A 12,710-nucleotide genomic window follows, 5' to 3' on the forward strand; every position below is an offset into this window, starting at 1 on the left:
TTGAGTGGAACCCAACAAGACCAGAGTAAGTGCTTCCGGTGTGGATCTGATAGTCACCGAGCGCAGGATTGTCCATTAGATTAGGCTGTTTGCTATTATTATAAGCAATCTGGTCATATGGTCAGGGATTGCAGTGTAAGAGCTCAGCTGGAGCTCACTAACACTAACCCTTCAGGAGCGCGATCTACACAGTCTCGATAGCAGAGGGTACCATCAAGGCGTATACCCCCCTTCCTATCAGCAGAAATCCTTGCCGCCTCCAGGGCAAATGTACCAATTACACGAGAGAGAGCACGAAGTGTTACTGACGACCCAACAATCAGAGACCTGTTATTCAACCTCAATGCAACAGCAGCTACCAGCAGTACCAATTTCATACAGTTTGCCGTACCAATATATTCATCAGCTGACATCAGTACCTCAGAGTCAGCTTCAGCCAGAACGGAGACAGGTTGTATTCCATTCAGATACCCCGCCACCCAATGCAAAATTCAGATACGTTGATGCTACAACTAGAGCAGAGGCACCACAGAACGAGAGACTGATCAATTGAGTTATAATTTTAATTACTACGGTATTTTCGTACTATACTAGGTAGGTAATAAATTTAGGGATTAAATTTTTATTAATGAAAGAGAATATAAGATACGAAGAATTTTATTTATTTATTTATTATATTTTTAGTGGATCAATTTTAGTACCAAATTAAACCAATTTGATTTGGTTCATCGCTGTTGGGTTTTTAGTTTGCATTGTAATGGTTTAAAACATCAAATGTATTTGCTGTCGCAAGTGCAACTGCAGCCTAATACAAAACACTGCAGCGTTACACTGTTTAAATTGCAACGGTCAAAATTGAAAAGGTTGAAATGCTGCAGTATAACGTTGTACCACGTTGTAGCGTTGCACTAAATTTCTGAAGAGGTGCAAAAGCAAACAGTTGTGTCTCTTTGTGAACCAATGTAATTGTTTGATGTTGGAACGTTGAAAAACGTTTGAGAACTCTATAAATAAGTGTTCTTGACCAAATTAACTACAACATTCTCAATTCCTATATACAAACAATCAAAGAACTTGCTACTTTGTTGTTTGGAGTCTATTGTATCCTAGAAGAGATTGCCCATATAAATCCGGTCTAGCAAGATAGTGGGGGCATAAACTCTTTAAGGAAAGTGATTACACGCCTTAGACTCAATTCTTGATTGATTACATTCCTTGGTTAAATCCTTTGTTCTTGTTCAAGTCTTGCAATTTCCCTCATCAACCCAGGTTACAACAATCTTAAAGAGTTTATTGTGGTTATTCATAACCATGGAGTCCAACCAAGAATCTGCTTTCAAGGTTATGAATCAAGACTTTGTCAAGTTAGATAGGCTTGATGGAACGGGAACCAATTTCAATCGGTGGAAAGACAAGTTAATGTTCTTTCTTACTGCATTGAAAATTGCTTATGTGCTCAACGTTGATCTTCCGGCTATCCCACCACCCAAAGATGATGATTCAGAAGAATTAAAGAATCGAAGGGCCAAGCGGGAGGAAGATGAAATTATGTGCAGAGGACACATACTCAACACACTCTCGGACACTCTCTATGATTTGTTCACGGCGGTGAAGAATCCAAGGGAGATCTGGACCACTTTGGAGCGCGAATACGCTACTCAAAAGCAAGGCTCAGATAAGTTCCTTATTAAAAAGTATTTCGAATTTAAATTGGATGATAACTCTCCTCTTATGGATCAAATTCATAATTTACAAGTGGTTGTTTCAAAACTTAAAGATTTTGGAGTAGAAATTTCAGAATCCATGCAAGTAGGTGCGATAATTGCGAAATTGCCTTCTTCATGGAATGATTATCAAAAGAAATTGCTTCATACTTCTGAAATTTTAACCATATCAAGTGTTTTGAAACACCTAAGAATAGAGGAAGGCGCTAGGATCTTGCACAAGAAAGAAAAGGAAAGTGATCCTAAAGTGAATTTGATAGAGGAGAAAAGTTTTAATAAAAGGAAGAAATATGAAAATGACTTTTCTGGTGACAAGAAGAAGAAAAATAGAGTTTGTTACAATTGTGGCAAAAAGGGGCATTACAAGGCTGAATGTAGAGCCAAAAAGAAACAAAAGAGAAGTAATGCTTCTAGTGCTAATGCTATTGAAAATGCAGAAATTATAGCAATGGTTACACTTGGTGGGTCAACCGAACTCCACATGGCAACACCTTCTTCATTGAAAGATTGGTGGTACGACTCGGGTGCAGCCATTCATGTATGCAGTGACAAGAGTCAATTCAAGAATTATGAAATTCTTGATGGACATGAAGTGATCATGGCAAATGGTGTAAGAGCCAAGGTGTGTGGTAAAGGAGATGTGCATCTCCAATTCACTTCCGGTAAAAAGTTGGTTCTTACTAGTGTGCTCCATGTTCCTAGTGTGATCAAGAACCTTGTCTCTGCGGATATCCTTAATAAGAAAGGAGTGAAGGCTGTAATAGAGTCAAACAATGTAATCTTGTCTAAGAATGGCATTTTTGTAGGAAAGGCTTATGCTTGTAATGGTATGTTTAAGTTAAGCATCAATGAAATGAATAATGTTTCTATTTACATGCTTGATTCTTCTTATTGTTTATGGCATGGTAGATTAGGGCATGTTAGTCATAAAGTATTAAAATTTATGTCTAAGAATAAACTAATCAACTACAGTGGCCATAATGAATCTAATAAGTGTGAAACATGCATACAAGCAAAAATAACTAAGTTGCCTTTTCCTAGAATTGAAAGAACAAGTCAAGTCATTGAACTTATACACTCGGATGTGTGTGAATTAAATGGTTTACTAACAAGAGGGGGCAATAAATACTTCATCACGTTCATAGATGATTTCTCAAGGTTTACTTATGTGTATTTGATGAAATCGAAGGATGAAGCATTTAACAAATTTAAGACTTATAAAGCTCTTGTAGAAAACCAAATGAACAATAGAATTAAAGTTTTGAGAAGTGATAGAGGTGGTGAATATCTATCAAATGAGTTCTCAAATTTTTGTGAAGAAAATGGCATAGTGCACCAAGTAAGTGCACCTTATACACCTCAACAAAATGGCTTGGCCGAAAGGAAAAATAGAACTTTAAATGACATGGTTAACACCATGTTAGTGAGTTCAGGATTACCAACCAATTTGTGGGGTGAGGCACTGTTGGCTACTTGTCATATTCAAAATAGAATTCCCTCACTAAGGACTAAAATGTGTCCCTATGAGTTATGGAAAGGAAGAAAACCTAACCTATCATACTTAAGAGTTTGGGGTTGTGTAGCCTACTATAGAGTTCCAGATATTAAAAGAACAAAGTTAGGACCTAGGGCACTTAAAAGTGTGTTGGTGGGCTATGCTGAAAACTCAAAAGCATACAGGTTACTTGACATTGAGAACAATGTCATAGTGGAATCAAGGAATGTGCAGTTTATTGAGAATCAATTCCATAGAGATCTAAAAGAGGGAACAGTTTCATTTAAAGATTTAAATAAGGCTTCCACTAGTGAGTCAAGGACTAATGAAGTAGACACCTCTAGTGAACCTAGAAGGAGTCAAAGGCAAAGAAAGAATGAACATCTTTCTTCAGATTTCATATGGTCACAGAATAGTGTGCTTCTTGTGGAAGGAACTAGGGATTCTCTACTAAACAAAATTCCATTTTTGTTTAGTGTAGAAGAAGATCCTAAAACCTATAAAGAAGCTATGGACTCTAGGGATGCAGCCTTTTGGAAAGAAGCTATAAATGATGAAATGGATTCAATACTATCAAATAATACTTGGGTCCTAGTTGATCTTCCACAAGGCTCCAAGCCTATTGGTTGTAAGTGGGTGTTTCGAAAGAAACTAACCACTAATGGAATCATTCTCACTTATAAAGCTAGATTGGTAGCTAAGGGGTTCAAACAAAAAGAAGGAATTGATTACTTTGATACTTATGCACCTGTAGCTAGAATAACCTCAATTAGAGTACTTTTAGCTTTGGCTTCTATTTTTAATCTTCATGTTCACCAAATGGATGTTAAAACAGCCTTCTTAAATGGTGAATTAGACGAAGAGGTATATATGGAACAACCGGAAGGCTTTGTGCTTCCAGGAAATGAGACTAAAGTTTGTAAACTAGTGAAGTCCTTGTATGGTCTTAAACAAGCCCCAAAACAATGGCATGAAAAGTTTGAAGGTGTTTTACTTTCCAATGGTTTTAGTTATAACAATGCAGATAAGTGCATTTATTCTAAAATTACTAGTGAAAGTAAAGTTGTTATTTGTCTCTATGTTGATGATATGCTCATTGTAAGTAATACTACAAGGGGAATAGTTGAGACTAAGAAGTATCTATCTTCTAAGTTTAAAATGAAAGATCTTGGTGAAGTTGATACTATCTTAGGGATAAAGGTTAAGAGACATAGTGGGGGTTTTGCTCTTTCTCAAGCTCACTATGTTGACAAAATCTTAGTGAAATATCAACATTTAGGTGTGAAAGAAGCAAGTACACCTTTTGATCCAAACTTGAAACTGTGTGATAATAATGGTAGTCCAATAGCACAACTTGAGTATGCAAGTGTCATTGGAAGTCTTATGTATGCCATGAGTTGTACAAGACCAGATATATCCTATGCTGTGTGTAGACTAGCTAGATATACTAAGAATCCTAATAATGAACATTGGAAGGCAGTAATTAGAGTGCTTGGTTATCTTAAAAGAACAAAAGATTTAAGCATCTTCTATAATGGTTTTCCTTGTGTTCTAGAAGGATTCACGGATGCTAGTTGGATCACTAGCATAAGTGATCAAAAACCTACTAGTGGTTTTGTCTTTTTACTTGGTGGTGGAGTTGTTTCTTGGTCCTCAAAGAAACAAACTCTAATAACTCATTCCACAATGGAATCAGAGTTTGTGGCATTAGCCTCAGCTTGTAAAGAAGCTGAGTGGCTAAGGGATCTATTGCTTGATATAGATTTTTGGCCTAGGCCTATGCCTTCTATAACCATGTATTGTGACAGTGAAGCAACTATGTCTAGAGCATTGAATAAAGTGTACAATGGGAAATCTAGACATATTAGCTTGAGGCATGCATTTGTTAGAGAAATGCTTAACAATGATGTTGTCTCTATTGTGTTTGTTAGAACACACAAGAATTTAGCGGATCCATTTACCAAACCGCTTGCAAGGGATTTGGTAAGTTTGACAACATCCGGAATGGGATTGAAACCCTTAATCTAAAATCATTTAATGATGGGAACCCAACTTCCTTCTAGTACATCCTAGATTAAGAGGTTCAAAGGGTAAAAACAAGTTATTAAATGATTGTGAGCACCTGGTTTGTGTATACCATTCCAAGTACAAGGTGCACATTTTGTTACTCTTAAGTGAGAAGGATGAATTAAGATTCTTAATGGAATTATCTCAAAAGTGTTTTATTAGGTAAATTAATAAAACTAGAGATAACAAGTCCACCTATGTAATCATAAGAAGTGGTGCCGCTTCTAACAAAAGTTTGGGGTAACTTTTGTATATGATTATGAAATTAGGATGAGCACATGGCCAGTAAACGTGCTATAAAGTGTGAGAATCAAAGAATGTCATTGATGGTTCATATGTGGGATAAGTCTGAACCATAGTTGAATATTGGTTTAAGCAATGCGCCACCAATTATTTGATATGACTTTGTGACTTATTTACACTATAAGAAGGTTCAAGATGAAAATCACTTTCTTTTATGTATGATATCAATACGTGTTAGTTTGAGATTACATTGCAAACTAAGTGGGGGAATGTTGGGTTTTTAGTTTGCATTGTAATGGTTTAAAACATCAAATGTATTTGCTGTCCCAAGTGCAACTGCAGCCTAATACAAAACACTGCAGCGTTACACTGTTTAAACTGCAACGGTCAAAATTGAAAAGGTTGAAATGCTGCAGTATAACGTTGTACCACGCTGTAGCGTTGCACTAAATTTCTGAAGAGGTGCAAAAGCAAACAGTTGTGTCTCTTTGTGAACCAATGTAATTGTTTGATGTTGGAACGTTGAAAAATGTTTGATAAGTTTGAGAACTCTATAAATAAGTGTTCTTGACCAAATTAACTATAACATTCTCAATTCCTATATACAAACAATCAAAGAACTTGCTACTTTGTTGTTTGGAGTCTATTGTATCCTAGAAGAGATTGCCCATATAAATCCGGTCTAGCAAGATAGTGGGGGCATAAACTCTTTAAGGAAAGTGATTACACGCCTTAGACTCAATTCTTGATTGATTACATTCCTTGGTTAAATCCTTTGTTCTTGTTCAAGTCTTGCAATTTCCCTCAGCCTTGTTTCCTAGAAGGTTTACCAACACAAACCCTAAATAAGTATCATTATTTGGCTTGGATCCTAGTAAACCCCCAAGTGCAAGTCAAGGTTTTGGTAAATTGCTTAGAAGAGCTGAGAGTGCCAATGATTTTCATGTATTTTATTTTTTTATCTATAGTTACGATTGATTTACTAATAACTAACTAGAGAGCTAAACTCATCGATCGTTGAGTAAATCCTCAACATTGATGTGATCTCTCAACTCATATAAGCTGTCGATATGTTGGGATCAATGACATAGATTATCTCAGGAGACACCCAATTTTAATAGGATGCATTCTCATTTAATCCTTTATATGTTACCCTCTACTTATGAGGAATCCTTCGGCTTCTAGTATTAATTTTTTTAGGTTTTAAGATTTAGAATTTAGGATTTAGTGTTTAGGATAAAGAAAGTGAAAATTTAAAAAAAATTAACATTAAATGTTCACAAATTATCCATATATGAGTATGCATAGTAACAAAACTATATATATAGAGAGAGAAGACAAATGTGTGTGCTTCCCGTGCTTGACATTCATCCGCGATTGAGTGTACAGGGAGTCCAAATCACTTTTGAGTGCTTCGACTCACCGAGACGCGCACTCAATCGCGGACGATACACACACAGGAAGGCACGCAACATATCAATTTCGTATATAGTTTTCAAATTAATCATTTTTCTTAATTTTTAAAAAAATTTAGTGATTATGATGTAATGTTTAGATTAAAGGAAGTGAAAATTTTTTTTTGATGCTCACATATTGCCTATATATAATTGCCCATAGATGAATTTCAATTTTTACTTCCTTTATAATCCAACCCCTAAATCCTAAAGGCAAACTCCTAAATAGCTTAACTGCAAGCTAAACAAAATAAACAAAAAAAAATCCTACGGATGCACAGTTGCACACTATGCATCACACAGGATATTACGATTATTCAACCCCCCCCCCCCCCCCCCCCCCCCCCACCCCCCATACGCATCATTCATGGACGACTAAGTGTACTTTCGAACACCCTGATCACTTTTGAGTGTCCCTGCGTACTTAATCGTCCATAGTAAGTGCACACGGAGACACCCAACATAACGAAACATTTTATATTTATATATATATATATATATATATATATATATATATATATATATATATATATATATATATATATATATATATATATATATATATATAATGTTACGCGTCTGTCTGTGCGGATGTTCGGATCAATTTCAAACACCTAGAATAGGAACAAAATTTATAATTATTTTTTTAATTTATAATTAAACTATTTAAGATTTTATCTTTATGATTTAGAAGTTGGATTATAGTATTAAGCATAAAAAATTTAAACTATTTAAGATTTTATCTTTATGATTTAGAAGTTGGATTACAGTATTAAACATAAAAAATTTATTTAAGTACTTATGAGGTGTGCTAATTATTATTCTGCACTTTTTATTCCGCAATATTTTATATATAATTCTATAATCCAATCTTTAAATCTTAAAAATAATCTTAAATAATTTAACTGTAAATAAAAAAATAAAAATAATTATAAAATAATATTATTTCTATTTCATACGTTAATTTTTTATCACTATGCACAAGCATATAAAGATTATATATATATATATATATATAATATTTTAAAAAAAATGTTAAAAACGTCTTAAAGTTTCCAAATTGATCATTTCCTAGCACCTTTAGTTTAATAACAAAATAATAATATGATAAATATGCCACGTATGTACTGATGCCAAACACTTGGGTTTTGATAGCAAGCGCCCTGTCTCCTCCGCCGCCGCCGCCTCGTCGCCCGCCTCCTCTCGTATCTGCGCCGAGCGCCGGAATTATCCGATGCTTCCTCGCAACGGCGTAAACGGCGGCGGCCTCAGGTCCTCCTCCTCCCGAAGGGACGTGCTCTACTGGTGACTGATCCCTCTCTGCTCTTAGGCTTTTGGTTTCGATTCTGCTCTTCCGGTCTCTCTTCGCCTCAGAAAATTCCCCCTTTAAGAATTTTGATCGCTCACTCAATTGGTCGAAGGATTTGCTCGAGCTTTCTTCTTGTTTTTTTTTTTTGGGTTTTGACGAATCCGGGTTGTGTTCTCGGCAGCTGCGGCCACTGCGGCTACGCGTTGAACCTGAGCTCGTCGGACCGCGACACGGCCAACATCGGCTCCGACGAGTACGGGAGATCCATCAGGAAGGGCGTCGTCTCCTTTGCCACCATCGACGAGAGCCGGTTCACGCAGACCGACGATCTCCGCTGCCTGCCCTTCTTCCGCTCTCCGCGATCCTGGGGCATCCGCCGCCGCCGAACCCGCCTTCTCTGCCGTGGGTGCGACGCCCTCATCGGCGTCGCCACCTACGCCGGCGACGGATCCGCCGCTTCTTCGTCGTCCGGCGGCTCCTCGTCGGAGAGCAACGACGCGGAGACCACCTCCGAAAGCTTCCGTCAGTACAAGATCAGGATCGGCGCCTTGCAGCCCTCCGACGACGCAGGTGCTCTCTTTTTTACTTAAAAGCCCTCTTTGTTTCAGTTTTTGGTCGATTTTTAAGCTCTCCAAATTTAGTTTCTTTAAAACATTAAAAAAAAAAAAAAACAAACAAAAAGTGTAGATCAGTTTTCTCAAGCTTGCTTGATGAAGCATATTGATTTCAGATGTATAAGACGTAACATGATTGTGATGAAACGATGATTTGATATGATTAGCTCTCAAAGTCAAAACGTCTACCGGCGCTTTGACATCTGTCAAACTTCTATGTCACACAATCAAAATATTTTATTTCTCTATTTCTTTTAATCTAGCAACTAATTAATTGTATTCCAATACAACTAACCATCCCACCCAAAAATTATTTTAAATAAAATTTTTCTGAATTATTATTTTCTATTTTGATAATTTTTATTTAATTGGAGAATCTTTAATTCTTATGGATATAATATTATTAAAATAAAGCAAATATCTAAATCAGGCCCTTGTCGACGAAGAGCATAGGATATTAAAGCCGATATATTTTACAATAGACGAGTCCACCTTTTACAAAATTAGTAAAATGCAATAATAATAAATAATATAAATATAAAATATATAAATAATATTGTATTATGGCGGATTAAGAAAATATTAAGAGATAAATAAATTTACACAAGATGAGATCATCAGGCTTATTTCCTTTTCATTTGATCATTCGAATTTTGCAAATCTGTTTCTCTGTTCTAACAACCAAATTCAGGTCTCCTAAATTATACAGACTAGCCGAAGAAAAAGAAAATAGACACACACAGCTTACATTGGAGGTTTGCATGGCGTACCGTTTTGGGAGAGAACGATCTTCGATGGAGTAGGCATTCAACACTCAAATACTTCACCATAACTCATGTACTGCTTATGGACCATTTTCGTGTAATCTGCCATGCAGAAAGATACAACAAGGGCCTAAAGTATTTACGAAACATGTGTAAGAAGAACAGATTTAACTGAACATACATTTAACCTTCTTGATCGTTCCACATTGCTGCAGCAAAGCTATTGAGAGGGCTCTCATTATTGGGTTCTGTTACAAATGAAATAACCCAGTGATAAATAATTGAACAAGGTAGAAAAGATTAGTAGCATTGCTTATCGCATATTGGAAGAAAAATCAGTGTACCTTCTAGCAAGCTCTGGATGGATAATAAGATTGTTCTACAATCATAAGCAGAAGACCACATGTCCTAGATTGGAGAATAGCGAATGAGATGAATAATAGTACATTGCCATGCAATAACATAGTAACGATCCAACCAAAGAGAAGAATACCTGAAGGATGTCTAAACAAATATTGCCACATTGGTCGATATTTGGATGGAAGCATGGAGTCTCAAACTTAACTTGAGGCGGTTTAAATGGATAGTCCAACGGGAACTTTAAGGAAAGTTTATAGGACAACCCTTCATAAGGAGTCCCCTTGCTTCCCTCGATGGTACCTATCCAAGAGAATATGTTTTCGCCTTCAGGAAAGGCTGATACTCCAGCATCACTACTCATCTGTGGAACATCAAAACATGATCAAACACTAAGAGAAATGGAAAAAAAAAAAAAGTTGCAAACAGTGACAATAGCGAAAGGGCCAAGAACACAAATATGTTTGATGACCTTCCAAATTTTAACAAAAGAAAAAAAAATCAACAAAATTATTGAATAATAGAAAAAGAAAAAGATAATTAAAGCACTCTTTTTGTTCCTAGATTTACCTTTTTAAATTATTTACCTCTTTAAAATATAGAATCTATTAAACATGCCCATCTTAATAAGATTTCTCTCATTCTATTATTGTTTGTGAATGCACAAATTGGACCAGGGAAATATATTTACAGAGAGAGAAGAGAGAGAAATTTTAAATTCTTACTCGTGTTAAATTAACTTTTTAGTTTTTATGTGTTGATTTATAACCAACACTCCAATCTATAAGGTATATAGTCTTATAAAATTTTCATTCTAGTCCATGACTCAAAGCCCCTTTCCATTTTGTCCACTTTTTATTCCAATTGTTGATCTTCACCAAAATCTCTTTTATTTTTTATGTAAACTATATCCAAGATATCGAATTCCATGTTCATCCATCTGTACAAACAAGGAAGTTTACTTGCACACGATTAGGGATGAGCAAAAATTCGATTAAACCGAATAAACTGATTAAATCAACTGAATTAAAAATTCAATTTAGTTATTTCAGAATTTTATTATTTTTTTAAAAAAATCAATTAATTCGGTTCAATTTCGATTTTCAAATTTCTTATTCAATTAAATCGAATTAATCAAAATAAAAAAAATTTATAAATTCTTAAGTTAATAAACTTATAAACTAACTAATTGATAATTTTTTATAATATAAAAAATTACTATTTTATCAAAAAATTAATCAATATTTTATCGATTCGATTTGTTCAATTTTTATTTAAAAATTCGATCGGTTCAGTTAGTTTAAAAAAATTCGATTCGATCCAATTTTAATCGATTTTAATCGAATACTCAGCCCTACACATGATTGATTAGTTCATTTAATAGCAATGCTAGATAGATTTAACAGTTCAAAGGACAATTGATCTATACCAACAACTCTAGAAAAGTCATTTGTCACACTCCCGAAAGTTTTGATATTGATAATAATACTGTATATATCTTCTACATCATTAATCTAATTACTCAAAACTCTTTTGTTCTATAAAAAAGCCCAATAGTTCTCTAGGAACTCTAACAAGTTCTTGCTAAGTTGATAAAAATCATATACAATCATTCCCTGTCGTTTCTATACCTCTCCCTGAGTTGTATTAACTAATAAATAACATCTATGGTTAATCTTCATGGTACAAGACCCAATTAATTCTCAAAAATGTCTTATCTCTTTATTCTTGTCCCATAAATTGCAAACTGAGTACTCTAAATATCCTTTCAAAATCCTCTCCATGAATGGCATAATTTATACGGATAAAGACATGAAATTTTTCAGTATATATAGGGAATTCAAATGTGTGAGAATGTCACATTTTGCATATACAAAGACAACAAAAAAGACTTATCAAATCTCAACAGGATACTACTGTCTCATCAATTCGTGAGAAAACCAATTGCAAGATTCTATCAATAATATCACACATCCCGCAGAACCAAATAAATCAAAAATATTATAGAAATTTTGATCATCAACGAACAACAAAATCCTCATGACACAACCAGCCAAATGACAAATTTCTCCGAATAAAATAAGAAAGTCTCCTATGAAAATTACTAGACTTAAATCAAAGAGGGTATAAGAAGAGAAAAAAAAACGCACCATCAAAGCCATCAACTCCTTCTGAAGCCTGCAAGGAGAAACGCCGATCCTCAAACCAATCCAATCACAGAAACAAGCCCAAGTAAGGAGGAGGAATTGTACCTCCTGGAGATGGAAGCGGTATCGATGGGATTAGGCAGGGGTTTGGGCTGCTTGGCGGACGACGCCGGCCACGGAGCGGGCGGGGATGAATCGCCCACGTTCCGCACCTCCATCCCGCTTCCCCACCGAGAACTCGCTCTCGCAACCCCTCAAGAGATCGGCCGATCGCGAGGACGATCGGTGGATGTATCCAACGAGGAGCCAGCCAATCTGAAACCAGAAATCGCGAGAGAGGTAGCTACCGCCAGTTGGTGGGTTTCCTCAATGCGCAGTGGGCCCGCACCGCCACGTACTAATTTGATATTGTTTTCAATGATTATAAAATTGATTGATCAGCTATTATTTTATACGGCATCGAATATCCATTTAAAGTAACAAGCACATTTGATTTACAAAATATCTATTAAGCTACATTAGATTAATCTGTAACT

At 35.6% G+C, this 12,710-nt stretch overlaps 2 protein-coding genes across 2 annotated transcripts; one reads left to right on the plus strand and one right to left on the minus strand.

Moving 5' to 3' along the window:
* Positions 1-8,139: 8,139 nt before the first annotated feature.
* Positions 8,140-8,956, plus strand: LOC141814901 (uncharacterized protein At4g08330, chloroplastic-like). Its single transcript, XM_074702855.1, has 2 exons — positions 8,140-8,288; positions 8,474-8,956. Exons 1-2 carry the CDS (start codon positions 8,218-8,220, stop codon positions 8,880-8,882), a joined length of 480 nt encoding a protein of 159 aa, XP_074558956.1. The 5' UTR covers positions 8,140-8,217; the 3' UTR covers positions 8,883-8,956.
* Positions 8,957-9,504: 548 nt separating this feature from the next.
* Positions 9,505-12,502, minus strand: LOC141814900 (uncharacterized). Its single transcript, XM_074702854.1, has 6 exons — positions 12,280-12,502; positions 12,178-12,205; positions 10,164-10,391; positions 10,015-10,078; positions 9,859-9,918; positions 9,505-9,772 (listed from the first exon to the last, which is right to left on the minus strand). The coding sequence occupies exons 1-6, from the start codon at positions 12,390-12,392 to the stop codon at positions 9,714-9,716; spliced, it is 552 nt and encodes a 183-aa protein (XP_074558955.1). The 5' UTR covers positions 12,393-12,502; the 3' UTR covers positions 9,505-9,713.
* Positions 12,503-12,710: the final 208 nt, after the last annotated feature.

Source organism: Curcuma longa, chromosome 21 (assembly GCF_044706935.1).
Source record: "Curcuma longa cultivar G26 ecotype Majalengka, Jawa Barat chromosome 21, ITB_CL_G26_1.1, whole genome shotgun sequence".
Classification (NCBI taxonomy): domain Eukaryota; kingdom Viridiplantae; phylum Streptophyta; class Magnoliopsida; order Zingiberales; family Zingiberaceae; genus Curcuma; species Curcuma longa.

Excerpts from the sequence above, each read along its gene's own strand:
- LOC141814901 (XM_074702855.1), top strand. The coding sequence starts at position 8,218 with ATGCTTCCTCGCAACGGCGTAAACGGCGGCGGCCTCAGGTCCTCCTCC. Across the intron at positions 8,289-8,473 it reads CGAAGGGACGTGCTCTACTG|CTGCGGCCACTGCGGCTACG; the intron begins GTGACTGATCCC and ends TGTTCTCGGCAG.
- LOC141814900 (XM_074702854.1), bottom strand. The coding sequence starts at position 12,392 with ATGGAGGTGCGGAACGTGGGCGATTCATCCCCGCCCGCTCCGTGGCCG. Across the intron at positions 10,079-10,163 it reads TTTGTTTAGACATCCTTCAG|GACATGTGGTCTTCTGCTTA; the intron begins GTATTCTTCTCT and ends TCTCCAATCTAG. Across the intron at positions 9,919-10,014 it reads CATCCAGAGCTTGCTAGAAG|AACCCAATAATGAGAGCCCT; the intron begins GTACACTGATTT and ends CATTTGTAACAG.